The sequence below is a fragment of the Sus scrofa genome, unplaced genomic scaffold (assembly GCF_000003025.6).
Source record: "Sus scrofa isolate TJ Tabasco breed Duroc unplaced genomic scaffold, Sscrofa11.1 Contig1776, whole genome shotgun sequence".
Classification (NCBI taxonomy): domain Eukaryota; kingdom Metazoa; phylum Chordata; class Mammalia; order Artiodactyla; family Suidae; genus Sus; species Sus scrofa.
Window position 1 is genome coordinate 1 of NW_018084947.1, and position 25666 is coordinate 25666.

Below are 25666 nucleotides of genomic sequence, written 5' to 3' on the forward strand. Positions count from 1 at the left end.
AAGGTTCATTTGTGCCGCATATTAGACATAGATTTATTTTTAATGTGACTTGTATTCATTGGTAACCTTCTCTATGCCTAAGCCCAGGATGAGTCACTAGGGAGGCAAGTATGAAAATAGCATAGCTTGAAGTGGCTCAAAAATTTGACTGCCATGCTATTATGATTGAGTAGTTGTAGAGACTGAAGAAAACATATACATAAGTAGTAGAAAACCTATATAAAAACAAGGAAAAGATTAATTTGTGGCTAGCAAGATGTTAGGAGACAATAAATAATGTAATGACAGTACAGATTGTTAGATAATACAACAAAAGAGGTCAATTTCCAGATCTGAGAAAAAAATAAGCCAAAGATAGGTGGCAATACAGAGAAGCTGAAGGTAAAAAGAGTAAATTTGCCTTTTACGAGTAAATGACAGCATTTCAGGTAAAAAAGGAGAGAGGGAAGCAGAAGTTAGACTTAAAATGATTATAGACCAGGTCAGTGGTTCTCAATCAGGGCAACTTACCCCACAGAAGACTTTGGGGAATGCCTGAAAAATTATTTTTCACTCAAGAGTTTATTTATAACAACATTTTACTTGAGATTCTATAAGCATTATGATATATCACATTGTGAGAAAGATATATGTGATTCTTTGATCATAATCAGTTACTTTATGATTTCTTTGAATTGACCTTAGGATAAATATATCCTCAAACAATTTCAAGATCCATGGCCAATGCTACACCAATGATTTTTAAACTTTTCAACAACTGTATTACATAAATTTCTAATTCTTGCACAAAATGTATTTTACAAGATATAACTGCTGCTTGTAGATTAAGAGTCATAATTATAAACAAGGTTTTTTTCCAATTATTATTTCAGAGATTATGCTTGTGTATAAGGCACCATAAGTTTCTGTGCTAAGTCGGTTCAGACAGCTATGTGATTTTTTTAATTGAGATATAATTGACATATAGCATTATATAGCTTTAGTGTACAATCCAAGGATTCAATATTTGTATATACTGTAAAATGAGCACCACAATAAGTCTAGTTAACATCCATCATTACACAGTTAAGAGGTTTTTTTCTTATAACTTTTAAGATCTACTTTTAGTAACTTTCAAATATACAACACAGAACTGTTATCTCTAGTCATCGTGCTGTGCATGACATCTCCAGGATTTATTTATTTTATAACTGAAGATTGTACCTTTTGACCACCTTCATTCATTTCACCCACTCCCAGCCCCAACAATCTGTTCTGTTTCTATAAGCTCAGGCTTTTTGCTTTGTTTGTTATTTTATATTCCATCGGCATTTTGATAGGGATTGCATTGACTCCATAGATTGCCTTGGGTAGTATAGACATTTAAACACAATTACTGTGCTTCCATGAGCACAGTAGGTCCTTTTTTCCTGCATCCATGGCTTATGGAAGTTCCCGGGCCAGGGATTGAGCCCATGCCACAGCAACAATTCCTGAGCCACTGCAGTGATAACACCAGATCCTTAACCCATTGCACCCACAAGGGAACTCCCTCTTTTTTTTTTTTTTTTTTTTGGTCGATGTCTTATAATATCCAGAGTACCTCCTTGGTTAAATTTGCGCCTAGGTATATTATTTTTGATGCACTTGTAAATGGGATTGCCATTTCTCTTTAGATTGCAGTAATTTTGACAAATGAAGTTGATAACTGATTGTGGTTTTAATTTGCATTTCTCTGATGATTAGTGATGTTGAGCACCTTTTCATGTACCTGTTAGCCATCTTTATGTCTTCTCTGGAAAATTTTCTCTTCAGATCCTCTGCCCATTTAAATTAGATTGTTTGGAGTTTTGCCATTAAATTGTATGAGTTCTTTGTATTTTTGTATCTGAACCTGTTACCACATATATGACTCATAAATATTTTGTCCCATTCAGTACGTAACCTTTTCATTTTGTGGACGGTTTCCATTGCCATACAAAAGCTTTTTAGTTTGATGTAGTACCACTTCCTTATTTTTGCTTTTATTGCCTTTGCTTTTGACGTCAAATCCAAAATGTCATCTCCAAGAGTTATGCCAAGGAGCTTACTCCTTTGTTTCATTTTAGAAGTTTTATGGTTGCAGGTCTTACACTCAAGTCTCAATTCATTTTTTGTCATTCACCACGCAGGGGACTTTTGGTAATGCCTGGAAACATTTTGATTGTCACAACTGAGGAGGAAGTGCTACTGGAAAGTAGTGAGTTAGAGTGATGATAATAACATCCAACAGAGCACAGAACAGCTCCCATTATACAATATTATCTAAAATGTCAGAAATTCCAAGTTGAGAAACCCTGGATTAGGGGAGTAAAAGAAATTGGCAGAGGAGGTCCCATCGCTACTTAGCGGTTAACGAACACAACTAGCATCCATGAGGACATGGGTTCAATCCCTGGCCTCGCTCAGTGGGTTAAGGATCTGGCGTTACCATGAGCTGTGGTGTAGGTTGCAGACACATCTCGGATCCCGTGTTGCTGTGGTATAGGCCAGAGGCTACAGCTCCAATTGGACCCCTAGCCTGGGAACCTCCATATGCCACAGGTGTGAGCCTAATAAGACAAAAAGACAAAAAATAAAAAAGTCAGCAGAATGATGGGCTATATCAATGAAGCCCAGAAACAGAAAGTAAGCTATTATTGTTGCAAATGCCTTACACCTCCAACTTCCAATATCCTGACCTTCACTGATAAGAAAGGAAGTACATAGAATTTCATCCAGTTCTTTTATTCTTGATTTTATTTGACCTGAATTCATTGTCATGCATAAGAACATACTGATAAGCGTTTTTCTGAGAAAGCAAGTGGGAAATTATCTGCAAAAAGAGACTGGCACATTGGTGAAGAGAAGGCCCTTTGGAAAGAAAGACCTGGGTATAAATCTTGGTGCTCACTAAAATAAAGTGATGAAGTTGAGAATAATGTTGATATAAATGATGATTCCCTTCATCCTATGATATCCTGTTTCTGAGGTGTAAATTTATATTTCAAGTTTTATTGTAAATATATACAATAACGTAAGAGGAGCAGGTCCATAACAGATTTATACCTTCCTCTGGCTGTTTGGGTATAAGAATGGTTACTTGTCCTACCAATAAATTAATTAATTAATTAAAATGTTTAGAGAAGTCCCAGGAATCTTATATTTGAAAATAACTCCAAGAAATGTTTTCTTCAGATAGAATTGGAAATTATCCTCTTTGATTTAATACTAATGACTTTCTTAGTGGAACTGATGTATAATCATATTTTAAAAGATAAAAAAGTTATTGTTTCAAATTCTTCATTTTTTAGCATGCACTACTATGCTATGCTTTTGGCACAGAGAAAATTCTCCCAGGAACAAATCAGTCCATAATGACTTAATGAATTAAATTGAAAAAAGCTCTCTTTGTATATCTAGAAATTGATGCAAATTTCCAGGTTTTATCAACCCAAATCTCTCCATTAGAATCCTAATTGGACATTTCACTTGATATTCAAATATTCATGTAATAATCCATCACTTCTACTATCACGCCTTAAATTTTATATTATCTGCACCATAAAAAATTACATTTATGTGTTTGATAATAAAATGTTATCCTATCATTATGTAACCCTGATCTGAATCTGGTAGTGAAGTTTCTGAATATACTCATGTGGCATCTACTGTGTTGATTATTTTATCTTCAGAATTCCTATTGAGAAAAAAAAGAAAAAGAATGATCAATGATAGCTACTTTGGTGGATTTATACTCCTTGATTCAGAGAACAGCCCCAACTGGAGATGATTATTTCTTGGATTATATTTTTCTTCAACACCGTTGCCTGGATGGGAAATATAGCCATTGTCCTGCCTCTGACGTCTTCTCCGAGGTGGATCCACCACCTGTGGTATCACGTTCTGTTTTTTATTTTCGCTGATGTAAATGTCTCTGGCATGTTATGATTCAAGGTTGCGTTGTGCCTAATGAACACGTCACCTTTGCCATTTTTGGGGAAGTAACCACATTTGCCTCATGGTCGGCCTGATGTAATGCGGTCGTGTGTCCCTCCTTCTTAATGTCTTGTTTCTTTTTTTGGTTTCTTATGGTTTCATTATTGTAGCTGTTCTCAAAATCAAATCTGCAGCAGGGAGGCAAAAGGCATTTGGGACCTGTTCCTCTCACCTCATTGTGGTATCCCTCTTTTATGGACTGTTATCTACATGTACATCCAGCCAGGAAACAGTCCAAATCAGGATGAGGGTAAACTTCTCAGTGTCTTTTATTCCACTGTTACTCCTGCATGAACCCACTGATCTACACACTAAGAAATAAGGAGTTCAAAGGGGCCGTAAAGAGACTGATTAGGAAAAAAAAAGTTCTGCAGAAACAATATACTGATTCTTCCTCTCAGCAATTTTCAATATGGAAATGTGTCCTTTATAACCTTAAATATAGATATTTCTTTGTAGACATCACCTGAGAGAAAGAAAATACTCAGAAAACATAATAAAAATTATTATCAAATCCAATACATTTATGTAACAGCGAATATATATTGATACCTGTACAAAAATCCATACTTAAAATAAGTTTTAAACTGACATGCCAACACTAAAAACAACTTACATTATGCACTGATTTTTTTAGGTTACATGTCCCAATTTTACTGACATTCCTCAATTAATTGTAATATTTTCCTTTGATTATGCTAGCTAAATATTCTCATAATTTTAAAGGATAAAAGCTATTCTTTACTGACAGAGGTAAAACCACTATTAACCAAAATGACCGAGAGTCCTAGTTATCGATCATCTTAGTTATACAATGTTAAAATGTCAAAATTTCTTTCCTCTGCCCATTTATTACTCAAAAAAGAACTCAATTCTGATGATCACAGGAAGAAAAACATTTTATGTCACATGCAAGTAACCATCTTTCAGTTAACCAATGTTATTCTCTTTCCACTGGTTTTCAAAATCTTTACTGCTTGTTTTTGGGGCCAGCATGTGGGTTCCTTAAAAAACTAAATATAGAACTACCATATGATCCAGCAATTCCACTCCTGGGCATATATCTGGAGAAAAACATAATTCGAAAAGATATATGTACCCCAATGCTCAGTGCAGCACTATTCATATTAGCCAAGACATGGAAGCAATCCATATGTCCATCAACAGATGAAAGGATAAAGAAGATGTGGTACGTATATATAATAGAATAGTATTCAGCCATAAAAAAGAATGAAATAATGCCATTTGCAGCAACATTGTTGGTCCTAGAAATCACCATGATAAGTGAATCAGAGAAAGACAAATACCATATAAGATCACTAATATGTGATAAAAATGTGATCAATATATGTAATAAAAATGAAACAAAAGAGCTTATTCACAAAACAGAAACAGATTCAAAGATTTTGAAACCAAACTTATGTTTACTTAAGGGAAACTCTGAAGGAAGGGATAAATTAGGAATTTGGGATTAACCTATATATACTTTTATATATAAAATAGATAAGTAATAAGTACCTCCTGTGTAGCACAGGGAAATCTACTCAGTACTCTGATATAACTTATATGGGAAAAGAATCTGAAAAAGAATGGATATGTGTATATGTGTAACTGATTCACTTTGTTGAATACCTATAAATAAGTCAACTATACTCCAATAAAATTTTTTAAAGAAAGAATGTCACATTTTCCAGGAATTCCAACATCCAAAGAATAAATGTTAAAGAGAAACAAAAAAGAGAAGAAAAAAAAAAGAAGAAAGGAGGTTACTAAAAGTATAAAAGGGAATTTTTTAGACTAAAAAAACATGAATGTACAGCTGAAAGAACTGTTGTACAATAAACTTTGATGTAAAACCTGGATCAAGTTTTAGAAAAATCTATTCAGAGATACTTGAAGCATTCCCTTCTGATTATAATCCTCATCCTTCCCACCTAGCAGCAATCATTCTTAAATATATAGATTTCAATTTCTTCCCTTGGTTTATATAGTTTACCTGAGTATGCACTTTTAAATAATGCTATAAGTTTAATATTTTTAAAATTTTGTATAATTGTATCCTGTGGTGCCTGACTTCTTTCAAATGCCATATTTTTAAGATTCACCCATGTATCAGTACTTGTTCATAAAAATTATAGTTTCATAACATAATTATATATTATAATAATATATATTATCAATATAATATTAATACATAAATATAAAATATATGTATTAATATTAATATATGTTTCAAAGCTCTTTTATGATTTTCCTCCTAAATATTTGATATTTTTAATTTTATTATAAGTTGCATCTTTAAATGTTAATTTTTTTTAACTATGACATATTAAAATAAAACTAAACTCATATATTGGCATTGTATTTAGGTTTTACCAAACATACTTAGTAATTCTAATAATTTATTCATAGAATATTTTAGGTCGTCTAAATATACACAGTATTATCATTAAAAATGTTTTATTTTTTCCTTTTCAACCTATGAAACTTTTATTTCTTCTATATAACTTACTGTACAAGCTAGGTCTGTGGATTGATGAACAAATAGTGTGTGTGAGCAAACTTGTCTTGTTCTAAATATCAAAGGGAGAGTTTTCATTATTCCACTATTACCGCATAATAAATGTTAGATTTTCTGTGGTCACTTTATATCAGATGTATATTCCTTATGTTCCTTATATTCTAAGCAAACATTACTATCAAATGACTTCCTACCAAATGACTTTGCTAAGCAAACATTAATTCTAATAATTTATCTGTATATCCTTTATATTTTTAAATATATTTTATCATGCTATGTGCTAATAATGACAAATTATCTCTCCCTTTCTAATACTTTCTTCTTAGTTTTATTTTCTTTTTGCATTGGCCAGGTTCTCCACTAGAATAATCCAGTAGAATAATAACTAGAAGTGATTATTTTTTTCCCATTCGCTGATGTGAGAGTAAAGTTTCAATATTTCACCTTTGAATTTAATGATTTGCTATAGGTTTGTGTTAAAGACTTTTTTATTAATAAAACATAGAGTTCCCAGTGTGGCTCAGCATTTAATGAACTCAACTAGTATTCATGAGGAGGCAGGTTCAATCCTGGCCTTGCTTAGTGGGTTAGGGATCTGGCATTGCCGTGAACTGTGGTGTAGGTAGCAGATCCGGCTTGATCTGGCATTGCTGTGGCTGTGGTGTAGGCCAGCAGCTACAGTTCTGATATGACCCCTAGCCTGAGAACCTCCACATGCCACAGGTGTGGCACACACACACACAAAATAGACTTTTTTTATTAAAAATAGATTTGTATAAGGTGACAAATTTTTTTCATGTTTTAATCTTCCCCTTATAAAGGTGATCATATGATTTTTTCTGATTTTATTCAATCAATGTGGTGAATCATATTACTTGATTTCAAATATTAAGACTTCTCTTGCTTTTGTGTAATAAATACAACTTTGTCATAATACATTTTCTTTGTTACGCATCATAGGATTCCTTTCATAGATGGCTGATAATTTCCACCTGATTAATATTTTACTGAAGTCAAGTAGTTTCAAAATGTGATCTTAGTTTTTAGACATGCCTTTCTTTCATTTACGTTTCATTGTTTAGTTATATTTACATATGAACTCCATAATATATACTTTACTATCCTAAAGTTAATAACTATTATTTCTTACTTTTAAATACTTTTGTTATTTCATTTTTATTTATTCAACTTTTGTGTGTGTGTGTCTTTTAGGGCCACACCCATGACATATGGAAGTTCCCAGACTAGGCTTGAATCGGAGCTATAGCTGCTGGCCTACACCACAGCTACAGCAATTCAGGATCCGAGCCATGTTGCAACTACGCTACAACTCATGGCAACGCCAAATCTTTAACCAACTGAGCAGGGCCTGGGATCAAACCGGCTCCTCATGGATACTTGTTGGGTTTGTTAACCACTGAGCCACGACAAGAACTCCTATTTCATTCAACTTCTTAATCTTGTCTTCCTTTACTTTAAGGCTTATCAGCCATGTCCAGGTCCCATGTTTTAAAATTTTATTTTATTTATTGTTCTGAGATTTATGACTATCTATGTTCATCTCTTCTGTCCCATGTTATAAGTTCTTATAATTCTGTCCTGTGTTTTAATTAATAGAGCTGGTTATATCCTAAATTTCTTTAAATAAAATATGTACCCAATCCTCATCTCTGCATAGTAACATTTTATTATTTTATTTTTATTTATTTATTTTTTGTCTTTGTCCTTTAGGGCCGCACCAGCGGCATATGGAGTTCCAGACTAGGGGTCTAATCTGAGCTGTTGCTGCGACCTACACCAGAGCCACAAACACCAGATCTAAGCCACATCTGCAACTACACCACAGCTCACGGCAACACCGGATCCTCAACCCACTGAGCGAGGCCAGGGATCTAACCTGCAACCTCATGGTTCCTAGTTGGTTTTGTTTCCTCTGCACCACGATGGGAACTCCCTGCGTATTCACATTTAAAAGATGACGTGAGCATCCCTCATTTTCTACTTGCTCCTTTCTGCCATTTCATGCCCATTTATTATATTATTTTATAGATCTGAACTCATTTCTTATTTATTACTGCATTTAAATAAGTTAGATGTTTTCCTGGACTAACATTTCAGAATATTTGTGTTAAGAAAAAGCAAAGTCATGTTTAAGCTATTAAGATGTTCCATCAGACCCAGGGTGTGTGTATAAGTGAGTTGGGGGGGTGTTATCATTTCTGCTATCAACCAAATTTTCTACTCTAGGTCTAATCACAGCGCAGTTTCACTTACACCCAGTAATGTGACAATTGGATATATCTTTCAAATATAATTTATCTCATGGTTTCTTCTGAGCTCTTCTAGAAATCGTATTAGGTATAAGAACTCTCCCATTGATATGCTTCATTCCTTATTCCTGTTTTTTTTAATGAGGGCCAGTTTATCCTAAACTGTATTCAAAGAGAGAAAATGTGGATTCTTTGAGCTATTTATAACAGCGGGCATGCTTCTCTTGCATTGTTCCACGCCTCCTTGGCCTTCACTAATTTCATAATATTCTTCTATTTAAGCTCTATGTTTCAGAAGTCAGAGTTTTAAACGAAATTTGCATTAATTTAATTTTTCCTATTGTTTGAGGTGATTTCTGAGAGAAGAAAAAGTAATGGTTTTTTCACCATACTAATAACAGAATTTTAACCTGTGGTTATAAATCAACTCTAGGATTGCTGACATAGCTTACATTCTCTGCTGCATTACTAAAACTATTCAACAGTAAAAACTGCTGAAAAAATGGCAATTTCCAGGGAGTACATAATTGACCAATGTGCCCTCAATGGCAGTAACAAGCAAAGTTTAAATAATAAATTATGGCTTTTCAAGCATAAGTTTATCAAATGATTATCACCATAAATCTGTCACTCTTTCTCCCTGTGGTAGCGAGTCTGGTACACTGCTATGGGGGCCATTATTGCTAAAGATGCCATTCTTTGCCAAAATCAGCTATATCAGTGTTATTGAAATATTTGAAAGTTAGGTTATACAAATTGATTGATAGAAAGATTTAAAATTACGTATATGCAGGTTTGTGTGTCTCATCTGTACTGTTCATTACCTCTGTTGCCTTGTGATAATCTGTAACTTCTAGACAAGCAATGTTTTCCATATAAAGTGGAATAATAACAGCATCAATAAAAATATTTTATTGATGAAACTAAGTATGAAAACGTATTTTGACTTGTTAAAATGTTGTAACTATTTATTTATATTATGAATATTCATTATTCATAATTATATTAATATTAATATATTAATATTACTTATAATAAGTATGATGGTTTAATTTCCACATAAAGTTGAAAAGGAGTTGGTTAACTATGGGAATTTCTCCTGGGAGATTTTTTTAATGATCTTCCTTGGATAATTTTACAATAGAAATTAATTGCTAATAGGTACCCAGTGTCCCAAGGTCTTCCCAGACTCAACAAATTAATCACTGCTGGTTGGGGAAGACTACTTGTTATCTTTCACATTTAAGATGTTTTCTCTGAAACGTATAAATAGAAAGGTTCTTCTTGAATCAGTACATGAACTGTGAAAGATGAGTCAGAACCACCTCCTGCCACAATCATGTAGGATCTCAATGGCAAGTGAGAGGAATGGTATAATGGTATAAGTAATGAAGAATTTTATTCTCAGTCTTATTTCTTTTTTAGGCTGCACCCACAGTATGGGACCTTCCCAGGCTTGGACCAAACCCGAGCCACAGAAGTGACAATGCCGAACCTTAACTGCTGGGCTGCAAGGAAACTCTCTCAGTCTATTTAGATAAGAGAAAAGAAGCATTTTCTACTTTAGAAAAGTTAGAGGTATTTTTCTCCTGAAGATCTTTGGTTATATCACCACAGAAAAACTCACTAAGCTTAATTAGGGTAAGTGGAGAAAGAAATTATGTGGCTTTAAAATATTTTACAAGATTCTCAAAGTTAAAGAAATTTGCATAAAAGCATCTGGCTTTTATATCAATCTTCTTGCTTTAAGATTTAAGATACATATTAAATCCTAATTGATTTCACATGAAAATTATATCTGTATTTTAATTTCTATCCCCAAAATTCATAAATTCATTTTAGCAAACATTTGTTAAGACCTTAGGAGATACTTTATGAGGCAGCTACAAGAATTAAAAGATTATAAGTATGTGAAAAAAGAGTTAACATTTGTTCTAAGAGATAAATATAATGAATTCAATTCTGTATATATTGATATGGGGGTAAAACCCAGTGGAAATGCCCACAGAAGTAGCTGAAATTGTAAATGTGACGCTGCAAAAGAGGAGTAGACTAGAAAAAACAGAATTCTTAGTTATGTGGCAAAATTAGTAACTAAAGTCATAGAGGTAGAGGAATATGGAAAGACAGGATCCCATTAGAAAACTGCACATAGATTCAGGGAGAAGGAGGAAAGGAATGGAAGTTGCAGTGGGAGAAATGCTAGTGAAAACTGAAAAGAATTATTTATGAAGGCAGAGAGAAGTCTAATATAGAAGATATAAAGCTGCCATAGAGAATTCGAACAGAAAAATAATTCGAAGAGACCACTGGTTTAGAAAACAGAAATTCATTTGCGTGCTTGAAGACTTTGTTAATAGAGTATTTGGCTTGAGCTTGAAAAAAGACACTAGATCTTTTAGATATGAAAGGAAAGATACAGACGCTGTCATCAAAGTTTCTTTAACAAATATCAAATGTTTACAGATTTTTTTCTGTGCTAATCCTAAGTCACTAGGATATAAACAAAATAATTACACAATTGTCCCTCCTGAAGTGCTTAACATTTAAATGCATGAGTAGTAGAACTTGGGTTTTTGTAAGATGAGGAAAGAATGCAAATGAATATTAGAGATCAAATATAAAATTAAGAAATGGGTACATTTTAAAGAATTACTCCATAGGAAATAGCAGAAGATGGAATCAAAAGTACAGATGAAAAGAACAGTATCTTCGATGACAGGAAGGACGCTGGTTCTGGGAAAGGGTGGAAAAAGGCAAAAAAAAAAAAAAATTCAAAATACAAATTTTAGTTGAAAGGTAAGAGTTTAAATTTTAAAATAAAATATCAGAAGATTGATATAGCAAGTGAAAATGGATAGCAAAGATTGAACCTTTGCAGTTTAAATATTAGAAAAAAAGCATAGGGTTAGAAAACCTTCATTTCTATGAACTCTTGGATAAAGGGGGCAATAATTTTTACAGATTCCCAACCTCCTCTCCAGCATCCTGATTTATAAAGGGAAGTCCAACAGGTTTTATTTAGCCATTTTCCCCAGGATTTTCTCTGAGGCTTTTGCAGTTTTGCCTAGACAAAGTAATTGAGAGTATGGACTCTGTAGACAAATTGCCCTTGAAATAAATTTTATACCTAACTGGATAAACAAAAAATAGAATAATTACGAGATATAAAATATGGATCTTTTTATTACACCATGTTTTTGAGCAATATATACCAGTAATATTGTTTAAAATATACTCACTGTGGCTTCCAATGTGTTGATATTTTATTTCACAGCTGATATTAATAGGGAGATGATAAATGATAGCTACTTTGGTGGATTTATACTCCTGGATTTCCAGGGCAGCCTCAACTGGAGATGATCATCTCTGGGGTTGTCTTTTTCTTCTACACTATTGCCTTGATGGGAAATATCGCCATCATTGCGCTGCCATTACTAGATGAACGTCTCCAAACTCCCATGTACTTCTTCCTTAGAAGTTTGGCCATTTTGGATCTCTGTTATACCTCAAATATAGTCCCACAAATGTTGGTCAACGTTTGGGGTAAAGACAAAAAAATCTCCTTTGGTGGCTGTGCCTCTCAACTTTCATCGATGTGACATTATGCACAGTTGAATGCATGCTTCTGGCTGTGATGTCTTATGACCGATTCAATGCTGTCTGCAAGCCTCTACACTATATGACCATAATGAACCCCCAACTCTGTGGAGGCCTGGTGGCCATGACCTGGGTAATTGGTATCATTAATTGCATGATACTGTCTCCCTATGCTATGAGTCTTCCTCGATGTGGGAACACCACCTGGTCACATTTTTGTGAAATATCTGCAATGGTCAAAATTGCATGTGTGGACACAACAGCCATGGAAGAAACCGTATTTGCATTGTGTTTTTTTATTTTCCTCACACCACTTCTTCTCGTTCTGGTTTCATATGGCTTCATTGCTGTAGCTGTGCTCAAGATCAAGTCTGCGACAGGAAGGCAAAAAGCATTTGGGACCTGTTCCTCTCACCTCATTGTGGTATCCATCTTCTATGGACTGTTATCTACATGTACATCCAGCCAGGAAACAGTCCAAATCAGGATGAGGGTAAACTTCTCAGTGTCTTTTATTCCATTGTTACTCCCGCCATGAACCCACTGATCTATACACTAAGGAATAAGGAGTTCAGGGGGCCATGAAGAGGCTCATTGGAAAAGAAAAAGATTCTGGAGAAACAATAGGACACTAACATCTTTTCACAAGGCATTTCCAATAAAGAAATTGGCCTCATATAATTTCTAAATCATTGTCAAATATATTTGAGTAGTAATCATCACCTGAAAGCAAAAATAATGCCTAAAAATTTTCCTTATATTTTAGTGTCAGTGTCCCATATTGCCAAGGATTGATTCTAAACTAAAAATGTCTTTCATAGGCACCACCTAATGTCTAAAACGTACATGAAAAGAGCTCAGTATCACCAATTATTATATAAATGCAAATAAAACTGCAATAAGGTATCACCTCACACTAGTCAGAATGGCCATCACTTTTTTCTGTTTTCTTTTAGGGCTGTACACGCGGCATACATAGGGGTTGAATCGGACCAGCAGCTGCTGACCTATGCCGCAGCCACAGCAATTCGGGATTCGAGCTGTGTCTGCAACATACACCACAGCCCACAGCAATGCTGGATCCCTGACCCACTGAACTAGTCTAGGGATCAAACCCACATTGTCTTGGATATCAGTCAGATTTGTTTCCACTGTGCCACATCAGGAACTCCAGAATATCCATCATTAAAAGTCTACAAATAAATACTGGAGAGGGTGTGGAGAAAAAAAGAACCCTCCTACAATATTAGTGGGAATGTAAATTGGTGCTGTCACTATGGAGAACAATGTGGAGGTTCCTTAAAAACTAAAATAGAGTTAGCATATGATCCTGCAGTCCACTCCTGGACATATTTCCAGAGAAAACTATAATTTGAAAAGATACATTCACCCAATGTCATAGCAGCATGAGTTACAATAACCAAGGCATGGAAAAAAACTAAATACCCATCAACAGATGAATGGATAAAAAGATTGGTATACATATATAATGGAATATTATTCAGCCATAAAAAATAATGAAATAATGCCATTTACAGAAACATGGATGGACCAAGAGATTATCATACTAAGTGAAGTAAGACAGAGAAAGACAAATATAATATGTCACTTATATGTGGAATCTTTAACATGACACAAATGAATTTATTTACAAAACAGAAATAGACTCACAGACATAGAATCCAGAAGCCCAATTGTTAAAAATCTGGATTCTATCCTCATAAATGTTTCTCTGATTAGTAGTGGCTTTTGCTCTCATTATTCTTATTTGTTCTTTTCAGATGCTACTCTTATTGAATTCTCTTATTGTCCACCCAAAAAGGGACAGACATAAAAACAAACTTATGGTTATTAAAGGGGATAGTGAGGGGTAGGAGGGGAGCTAAATTAGGAGTTTGGGGTTAATATATACCTACAACTACATATAAAATAGATGAACAATAAGGACCTACTGTATAGCACAAGGAACTATATTCAATGTCTTGTAATAATCTATAATGGAAAAGAATAAGAAAAAAGATATATACAACAGAATCACTTTGCTATATACCTGAAACTACCAAAACATTGTAAATTAACTATACTTCAATTTTTTTTAAGGATTAAAGAGTTTAAAAAAATCCTCATTCATCATATCCATTCAATGAAATCATCTTCCATTCTTTTTTTTTTTCTTTTTTTTTTTTTTTTTTTTTTTTTTTTGCCTTTTTGTCTTTTAGAGCTGCCCCTGCAGCATATAGAGGTTCCCAGACTAAGGGTCAAATCAGAGCTGTCGCTGCCGTCCTATGCCACAGTCACAGCAATGCTGGATCTGAGCCGCGTCTGTGACCTACATCACAGCTCACGGCAATGCCAGACCCTTAAGCCACTGAGCGAGGCCAGGGATCAAACCCGCATCCTCATGGATGCTAGCCAGGTTCGTTAAACACTGAGCCATGATGGGAACTCCAAAATCATCTTCCATTCTTTAAAGATTCTGCATTTTCCTTACAGTTGAATTCAACAGCTTTATCAATAGGTGAAACATTTTGACACAGTATGCTCAAGTGCTAGTGTCAAAAAACGTGAATTTTGATAAAATTATCTAGGCAGAATCGATAAAAGAATAACATGCATCAAGGAGGGCACAATACATTTTATTAGAGGAGAAATAACAAGCATATGGAAGAGTTTTTAACATTTGAGTCTGGTTTTGAGACAAAAATCCAAAAACATTCAAAGGCAGATGGAATAGGCATTTGCCTGCATTTGTGGAATGATTATATCATTGCTGAAATATAGGCTAGTCTGGTAAGAGAGAAAAGCATCCAAAGGGTAACCTAAGCCAAATTGATAAAAAAAAATCTGTGTATTCTATGCTCATAAATGTTTCTCTAAGTAGTGACTTTTGCTGTTATTATTCTTATTTACTCATTTCAAATGCTGTTCTTATTGAATTCTCCTACCATCCATCTGAAAAAGGACAAAATAGTTTTGTAACTTTTATAATAGCCACATTTTTAAGGGTTACTTTTTCATATATATTTGCATTTTTTCTTTTTAGGTCCACACCCATTGCATATATAGAGATTCCTGTCTAGGGGTCAAACCCGAGCTATAGCTGCCAGCTTATGCAACAGCCACAGCAATGCCATATCCAAGCCACATCTGTGACCTACACCGCAGCTCACAGCAACACCAGATCCACAACCCACTGAGTGAGGCCAGGGATCAAACCCATGTTCTCATGGATTCTAGTCGGGATTGTTACCACTGAGCCACCACAGGAACTCCTATATTTGCATTTTCATTGCTACACACAAAAAAGGCAGACATGCAAACACACACAGGCATACACACATGCACACACCATTGATGATGGGTTTTCGACTGGTGGTAATTAGTACCCATAACAGATTTTGAGATTTATTTTACCTGCCAACAGCCTCTCACAACTAAACTTTACAAATATATGTGTTCTTGCCCTCTAGCAAATACATGGTCCTATGTTCAGGACCTTGGGTGGATTATAGGCCATTATACACACAGAACTTAACATGCAACCATAAGAAAATTCAATCTGCCATCATATACAACACATGTGCTAGAAAATGATGCTGTATTTCAGGTGCTTGGCACATGCCATTCTAGAAATTTCAAAGAAACAGAATCCATGATATTGTTAGTCATTTCCCAAATTAGTCACTCTTCTAAGAAATATTGGCTATTATCTGGAATATCTATGAAAGATTTCTGACATGATTTTTTAACAGTAACTGGATCTCAGCATACATTCTATGAAAATTTGTGATTGGGCACATCAGAAAATACTTATAGCATAACATTATAAACCAACTATACTTTAATAAAAAATAAAATACAATAAATACCTAGCAATAAACCTCACCAAGGTGTGAAAGACTTATATGCTGAGAACTACAAACATTAATAAAGGAAATTGAAGATGATTCAAAGAAATGGAAAGATATCCCATGCTCTTGCATAGGAAGAATTAATATTGTTAAAATGGCCATACTACCCAAAACAATCTACATATTTAATGCAATCCCCATCAAATTACCCATGACATTTTTCACAGACCCAAAACAATAATCCAAAAATGTATATAGAATCATAAAAGGCCAAAGCAATCCTGAGGAAAAAGAACAAAGCAAGAGGCATAGCCCTCACAGATTTTAAACAATACTACAAAGTTACAGTAATCAAAACAACACAGTTGTTTTTGCACAAAAACAGATATATAGATCATTGGAACAGAATAGAGAGCCCAGAAATAAGCCCACACAACTATGGACAATTAATCATAGTGGGGAACATACAGTGGGGAAAAGAAAGTCTCTTCAGCAAGTGGTATTGGGAAATTTGGACAGCCACATATAAATCATTGAAATTAGAATACACCTTCACACCATACACAAAAATAAATTCAAAACAGCTTAACGACTTAAGTATAAGACAAGACACCATAGAACTCCTAGAAGAGTACATAGGCAAAACATTTTCTGACATAAATCATACAAATGTTTTTAGTCAGTCTCACAAGGTGATAGAAATATAAGCAAAAATAAACAAAAGGTACCTAACCAAACTTAAAAGCTTTTGCCGAGCAAAGGAAAACATAAACAAAACAGAACAACAACCTATAAACTGTGAGAAAATATTTGCACACAATGTGACCAATGAGGACTTAATATCCAAAATATACAAAGAGCTCATAAAATTCAATAACAATGAAAACAAACAACCCAATTGAACAATGAGCAGAGGGCCCAAATATCGACATTTTTCCAAAGAAGACATACAGATGGCCAATAGGCACATGAAAAGATGCTCACTATCACTAATTTTAAAGAAGTGCAAATCAAAACTATAATGAGGTACCATCTCACATCTATCAGAATGGCCAGCATTAAAAAGCTGACAATAAATGCTGCAGACAGTGTGGAGAAAAGATAAGCCTCTTACACTGTGTTCGGATTGTAAATTGGTGAAGCCGCAATTGGAGAACAGAGTGGAAGTTCCTTAAAATTAACTAAGAGTTACCATATGATCCAGCAATCCCACTCCTAGGCATGTATCTGGAGAAAACCATAGTTCAAAAAGATATGTGCACCCCAATGTTCAAAGCAGCACTATTTACAATAGCCAAGACATGTAAACAACCTAAATGTCCATCAACAGATGAACGGATTAAGAGGGTGTAGTACATACACAATGGGATATTAGTCATTAAAAAAAGAATGAAATAATTCCATTTACAGCAACATGGATGGACCTAGGGATTATCAGACTAAGTGAACTAAATCAAACAAAGACAAATATCATATGATATCACTTATATAGAGAATCCAAAAAAAAGGTGACACAAATGAACTTATTTACAAAACAGAAACAGATTCACAGACTTTGAAAACAAACTTACAGTTACTGAAGGGGAAATGTGGAGGGAAGGGATAAATTAGAAATTTGGGATTAACATATACACCCTTCTGCATATAAGACAGATAATCAAAAAGGACCTAATGTATATCATAGGGTCCTCTACTCAATATTCTATAATAACCTATATGGGAAAAGACTCTGAAAAAGAATGGATATATGTACATGTAAAACTGAATCACTGTGCTGTACACCTGAAACTAATACATCATTGTAAATCAACTATACTCCAATATAAAGTAAAAATTAAATGAAAAAAAAGACATTCCCTATGTGAATAGTTGCTCTTGCAACCACCACCACAAGGTTTCACATGCCCCTTCTTGCACTTCCAAGACTCTGAGGCGAGCTCTGGAGACAACACTGACCAAAAAGAAGTCTACAAATAATAAATGCTGGAGAGTGTGTGGTGAAAAGCGAACCTTCTTACACTGTTGGTGGGGAAATGTAAATTGTTGTAGTCACTATGGAAAACAGTATGGATGCTTCTCAAAACACTAAAAATAGAATTTCCAAATGATCCAAAAATCCTACTCTTTGGCATATATCCAGACAAAACTATAATTCAAAAAGAAACAGGTACTCCTATGTTGATTGCAGCACTATTCACAATAGCCAAGACATGGAAATAACCTAAATGTCCATCAATAGATGAATGGATTAGAAGATGCAGTACATATACATACTGCAATACTACCCAGCCATAAAAAAGAATGAAATAATGCCTTTGCAGCAACATGGAAGGACCGAGAGGATACTAAGTAGAATAAGTTCAGAAAGAGAAAGACAAATACCATGTGATATCACTTATATGTGGAATCTAAAATATGAAACAAATACAAAAATAGACCGCAGATATAGAGAACAGACTTGTGGTTGCCCTGGGGGAGAAGGTGGACCAAGGGAGGGTTGGGAGTTTGGGATTAGCAAAGGCAAATTATTATATATAGGCTGGATAGACAAAAGGTCCTACTGTATAGCAAGGGAAATATATTCAATACCTTGTGATAAATCATAATGAAGAGAATATGAAAAAGAACACACACATATATACATATATATGCATAACTGAGACTTTTTTGTACATCAGAAATTAACACAACATTGTACTTCAACTATACATCAATAAAAATTTTTAGGAATTTGTGATTAAGATAAAAAAAATTATGTCAATAAATAAGTACATAGCTAAATCCACACTGTTAGTCATCTCCCAAAATGTAAATGTATCTTAGTCACCTTTATTTTTCCATGCTGTTATTCCCATAGTGGAGTCCCTTCCTTCCCATACTCTTGCCCTTATCCTTCACAAAACCTTCTAATGTAGCACTGGGTTTGTTCAAAAATTAATAATTCGCCTGTATCCTCAAATGATTTACTTAATATACTCTATACCTCCTAGCATTAACTGAATTGATACTCTCTCCTGAAAACAGTTTCAACCACAACTCCCTTGTGAGAAAATAATCCTATCCTCAATACTTCAGAATGTGGGATTTGAGCTATTGGCTTTATTCCACTTCAAGATCATTCTTCCCTTCACTTCCACTTTGTAAATGAATTCGTCACCCATGTCATTTGGCCAAGCAATTATCTAGACTGCAATTTCCCAAAGTGTGGTCCTAGGTATCCTGCCTCAGAATCACCTACAGTGCTTTTAAAATGCCCATCCCAGGGCACAATCAGATATTTTAAATCAGAAATTCTGAGTACTAAGCACAAGTACTTTAATTTTTAACAAGAACACCATGTGAATCTTCTGAATTCTAAAATTTGAGGAACTGGGAGTTCCCATTGTGGCTCAGTGGCTAACAAATCCGACTAGGAACCACGAGGTTGCAGGTTTGATCCCTGCCCTTGCTCAGTGGGTTAAGGATCTGGCGTTGCCATGAGCTGTGGTGTAGGTCATACACACTGCTCGGATCCCGTGTTGCTGTGGCTCTGGCGTAGGCTGGTACCTACAGCTCCGATTAGACCCCTAGCCTGGGAACCTGCATATGCCGCGGGAAGTGGCCCTAGAAAAGGCAAAAAGACAAAAAAAATGAACTAAAAAATAAAAAAATAAAATTTGAGGAACTGTGTTTCTTCATTCTTGCTACTTTCATTTAATGGTATCATAACCTCTCTCCCTACCATGCATTTACATGTTGGCATCAGGTGCAGTTTTCTATGCTAAAGGCCCTGGTATTATTACAGGCTATATCAAGAGTAAGATGAAGTTTTGAGTACGCCAGCATCCTTGTTTCCCTCTCTAAAGTAGTTACCTCTCAACATCAGGTACTTGTTACTACGTCCATACCATGAAACTAGTCATCCCCTAGAGCTGCTCCAGTTCTACAATCTTAAAGTCAGATGTCATAAAATAAACTCTGTCCTTTTAGATTTCTTCTCAATTACTCCCTTTATTCCTTAAATTGAATGAAAGGATAACAAAATGATTATATAACCGTTGTTCTCTTATTGACAGTGAGAAATTATGTTACATTCTCATAGTAATTGTGCTGTTATTATTTCTGAACATTGGTGCTGGTTTGAGTGACTTAATCATTTTTTAAGTTTGCAAATAAGAATTCAAATTTAAAAATGTTTGATATGAAATCTCCAAATCAGAAAATGGTACAGTTCATCAGTACAGAAAAATGGGATGGAATAGGACTTCATACTAATTCCATTGATGCATGAAATAGGCATTAACAGATGGGAGGCACAGTTGAATAGCAATCACACAGGAGAGTCAACAATTTATATCCATGATTTCAGTGAAACAAACTAGAGTAGTGGACACTTATAAGCAGTAATTAAAAAGCATCAATAAATAAATCTTTAGTAGATACTATTCAAAAGTCAAAGGCGTGTGGCATGGTAATAAGCCCTAGGCAGGAGCTGAAAAACAAATCTCTCTCCATTAAAATGATAAATTTTAAATGTTTTGGTTTATATCTTTGTGCACCATTGACAATAAGTTCCATGATGTTGATGATTTTTTTTGTGTATTATTTACCATTATATACCCAGGATCTAGCACATAAATAGAAACTTAATAAAAATCAATAAATATCTCTAAGATGAATGAATAAGAATTTGATCTGATAAAAATAGAGTCACTTCATTATTACAGAGACACAGAATGAAGAAAAGATATAGGTCTAGTCCTATAACAGGAGACCTAGAATATTGCGGCTCAAAATAAGAATCTTGGGCACAAGATTCTCATAGAGCAGCAGTACCAGGAAGCAGTGTGGACTTCTGCTTGGCAAACACTGTTGCACTGGGGATTTTTAGGGACATTACACATCAACAAAGGACATGAGGCAAGGAGGCAGAAGTAACTCAGAACCAAAAATCACCATTAACTAAGTGTCTCTTAAAAACTCTCTGAGAATGTTAAGAGCCTTATTGTTCCAGATGTTTGGATGAAAGTAGTGGATAGGCTTGGAGGAAAATAGAACAAAAGAAAAAGAAATAAATGGAAAGGATGAAACATATATTTGTCTTTTATTTTGCAAGTTTATATTTCTTTTGTTGTCCAAATTCAGCAGTACTATGTACTCTTTAAAAAAATAACTATCAAATATATTCATTTCTATACTGTATTGTGCCTAAACCAGCACCATGAGGCAAATAAGGCTTGATCAATGACTGATGAATGGAATTGAAATCTCAACGTGAATAAAATGCAGCTCTTTACTATTTTAGGGTTGGGAGATACATCTTCAGCTTTTTATGATGAGGTTATTCTCTCTTCTCAGATTAAGCAATAGTCCAACATAAGTCATCCCAGGTCTTCTTCCCTAGTCTTATTAGTGCCCCCTTTACTTCCTTGTTCCTTAGAGTGTAGATGAGTGGATTAAGAGTTGGGGTTATGACAGTGTAGAAAAGGGTGAGAAACTTGCCTTGTTCATGAGCATAGTGACTCTTGGGTTGAAGATAGACAGCTGTGACAGTGCCATAGAAGAGGAAGACCACAAGAAGATGAGAAGTGCAGGTGCCAAATGCTTTCTTCTGCCCTTCAGTTGACTTTACTCTCAGCACAGCCTTAGTAATAGCACCATAAGAGGAAAGGATAATGACCAAGGGCACCACCAGGAGAATAATACTGGCTATGGACATCTGGATTTCATTATAGATGGTGTCTACACTGGAGACTTGAATGAGGGCTGGAACTTCACACACAATGTCATACAACCTCCGGTTGGAGCAGAAGGGTAACTGGAGGGTAGCAGGAGACTGGGTCAGAGACTGAATCAGGCCAGTTCCCCATGCAAGGATGGCCAACTCCAGACAAAGTTTGGGGTGCATGATAGTGGTATATTGTAGTGGATGACACACTGCCACATAGCGGTCCACAGCCATGACCACAAGAAGCACACATTCAGTGGCCCCAAGCCACAAGAAGACATAGAGTTGAATAGCACAGCCAATGTAACTGATGGTCTTCTCTGGACCCCCAAAATTAACCAACATCTGTGGAACACAGCTGCTGGTAAAACAGAGATCTAGTAGGGAAAGGTTGGAAAGAAAGTAATACATTGGGATGTGGAGTTTTGGATCCTTCAAGGAGACAAGAATTATGACCAAATTTCCTATAATAGTCAAGCAATAAAAGATCAGAACTACCCAAAAGAGAATCTTCTCCAAATATGGCTTGTCAGAGAAGCCCAGGAGGATGAAATCACTATGGCTGTCATTGCAAATTGTGAACATAGCTTCTGGAGCAACAGCCTCTTCAGAGAATGGTTCAAAACTAGTTGCCCAAATGCCTGTGATGGTTCTAGTACAGAGACAGGAAGAGGGACAATATGAATTATCTGATTCCTTTTACTCAAGGGTGAGACTTTTTCCTTCTATATTTTGAAAAATATATAAGATTTAGTAACCTGTTTCAATCTTTCAAATCCATCATCCATTTTATCTATTTTTCTCTTCCTCTTTACTCCTCTTCATATTTTGTATGTCACTAGAGCTCTGCATTATAAATAGTACTTAAATACATATCAAACAACTACTAGTCAAAATGACTTTGCTAAGTATTGTGAGATCATTCTATCTTTGCTCTAAAATTGTATATTTACTACAGTTTTTTATAGATTTTTATATAAATTACTGTTCAAATTCTCTTCCTACCTCTTTATTCTTTTTGTTATATTATCTCACTGTTTCAATTTGTCTGAATATCTTTCTCCCATGTTCCTCCCTCTCCTTTTTATTTATTCTATCCCTCAATCTTCATCCTCTTCTATTCCTCCTCCTTTCCTCTTCTTTATTCCTCCTTTCCACTACTTCTCTTGATTTCTGAGCTTTAATTCTTCCTCAGCCACTTTATGGTATGTGATCTAAGAAAGTTATTTAAACTCATTGTTCTTACCTTAGTTCTTTCTCAGACTGTCTGTTTGAAAAATGGAGAAGAGGAATCATAGAACCTACCTATGCTTGTTGAAGAAATTAAATGTGAAGAGAATTCCTGGCCCACAGTAACTGTTCAATGTTTGTTAGCTGTGATTCATGATCCTGATCATGATCCTATTCAACTGATTGTTCTAGATGACAAACATCAAAATATATAAGCAAAGTTTTACAAAACATGTCAGTGTTATTTAGAAAAAAGAAATGTTGGCCTTGCATCATTTCTCAGTGGTAACAAAACCAACTAGTATCCGTGAGGATGCGCGTTTGATCCCTGGCCTCAGTCAGTGGGTTAAGGATCTGGCATTGCTGTGAGCTGTGGTGTAGGTCACAGATTGGCTCAGATCCTGCATTGCTGTGGCTGTAGCATAGGCTGGGAGCTGTAGCTCTGATTTGACCTCTAGCCTTGGAATTTCCATGTGCTGCAGGTGCAGCCCTAAAAACACACACAAAAAGAAAGAAAAATGAAATGTTATGTCTCTACATTTTTTTCTTTGCAAAGAATTGAAAAGTAATTGCTCTCACTTCCCAACATATTAAATTATCCATCTTTATAATGCAAAACAGCCATATCTGTATTCAAGGTGCTTTTCTTCTCATAAAAACTGAGATTACAAAACAAATTTGGAATATGTACTATCTATTATTCATCTCGCCAGCAAATTAAAAAGATTTGAGAAAATATTATTTTTACTCAATCACTGGCATATTTTTAACATAGTAAAGAGAAGCAACACCATATTTCCTTTTCTTTCTTCTTTATCCATTTTTCCATTGTTGAAATTTTTTGTATTCTGTACTCTTTCCCTTTACTTTCCTGCTTCTCTGTTCCCTTCCATTTTTCCTATTCATGTAGCATAACAAAAATTGTCAGCTCCTCAAATTTTATATACCACTTTTCAAATTTCCAATCATTTTCATTCACAATAAGCTTTGCCAAGGGAGTCTCCCAATAAGACTCACTGGAGAAAAATAATCAATGCTAATGATTTGAAAAAGATTTTACAAATCTATGCCCTTCAGTGACTCCTGGAAATCCATATTCTTCCAAGAAATGTAAACTCTCAGGCTCCCTTCTCTCATGTTTAATAAAGCATTATTTATGCCAATATTTAAATAAAAATATTCCTTTTCCAAATATTAGGAAAGTAAATTATCAAAATTCTGATGGTGAATTCCAGATACCATTTCCATCACTTCACTTACAATCTATTGTTTACCAAATCATTCCACAAACATAAATTAAATTTAAGAAAATGTACATATAATCAATAGATAGAAATTTTAATTAGAGGTCCATAAATTAAACTGATATTGATAATCAGCAGTAGGAGCATAGTTATGCTGGACTGAGTTCTTATCACATAACTCACAATTTTCTAAGTGGATTAGTTTATTTAATCTCACTCAGAAAATTTTATCAGGTGGTAAAATATGCCTGAATCATTTTCATATATTTAACAGAAGTTATGCTATATATTTTTCACCACTTTAAATAATCTCAGAATGATAAAGTGAACTAGAGAAAATCAAACGCTTGGAAATAGTGTTGAAAACATTTTAAATCATATAAAAATGATATATTGTGTCAAATGGACCACTCAAACCAAGATTCTAAGAAAAATATTAACATGACCTGGTATTTACAATCTATTCTATAGTGATAGAGGTGGATTCCTAATCTCAGTCTAATGCAGTTTCAGTAACATAATGATATCACAGTTATTTACCTAAGGTTTTGCAACAGTCTATTTTTTTGCTTTTATGCAGCTTGCTGGTAGATATTTCCTGAATATTCTGATTCTACAGTTTTCTATCCATCTACCCTACTCTTACCTACCTGTCATGAATCACATTTAACTTTATCACACACAATAAGTAGATTTATTTGAAGTTCTCTCAATCAGTAGTTCTCATGCTTACATGATATTAATCTGCAAGAACTTGCAAGCACAAATATTTTGAAGGGAATCAAGATGCACAAGGTCTCTCATGCCTCATATTTTTATTTTACTTACAATATGTATTTTACTATATGTATTTTTCTTTACAATATGTATTTTAGAAAATCCATATATACTCTGAGTCTCTATTCTCTTTTTTGTGCCATTGTCACTTTATTTTCTGTAAACTTTGGCAAATTAGAGTAAAAATATAGCACTCTGATTATGAATCTGAAGTTCGATATACAGGAAAAGAAACAAGTGGATGTTTTAAAAAAATGTCTGAGTCTTGTAGATTTTCCCATCTCCAAAATCAGGTTGCCTCCTATTCCATCCTGTGACTTTCATCCAGTTACAGTAACTTCTGGTTTATATTCTTTGTATAAAGCTAGATTGTTGCACATTTCTTGGTTTCTCTTTTTTTTTAATATGGCTTGTTTTTAATATGGCTTGTATGTACATATATTCCTGTATTTGTATCCATATATTTGTAT

At 34.6% G+C, this 25666-nt stretch overlaps 1 protein-coding gene and 1 pseudogene across 1 annotated transcript; one reads left to right on the plus strand and one right to left on the minus strand.

Moving 5' to 3' along the window:
* The first annotated feature begins 12081 nt into the window (after positions 1-12081).
* Positions 12082-12972, plus strand: LOC100156542 (annotated as a pseudogene).
* An 8536-nt stretch (positions 12973-21508) lies between these two features.
* Positions 21509-22530, minus strand: LOC100157751 (olfactory receptor 2H2-like). The gene has a single exon (XM_001928437.3). The coding sequence runs from the start codon at positions 22528-22530 to the stop codon at positions 21577-21579; it is 954 nt and encodes a 317-aa protein (XP_001928472.2). The 3' UTR covers positions 21509-21576.
* Between the last annotated feature and the right edge of the window lie 3136 nt (positions 22531-25666).

Bases quoted from the DNA above. Each gene is read 5' to 3' on its own strand.
- LOC100157751 (XM_001928437.3), bottom strand. From the start codon at position 22,530: ATGTTCACAATTTGCAATGACAGCCATAGTGATTTCATCCTCCTGGGC.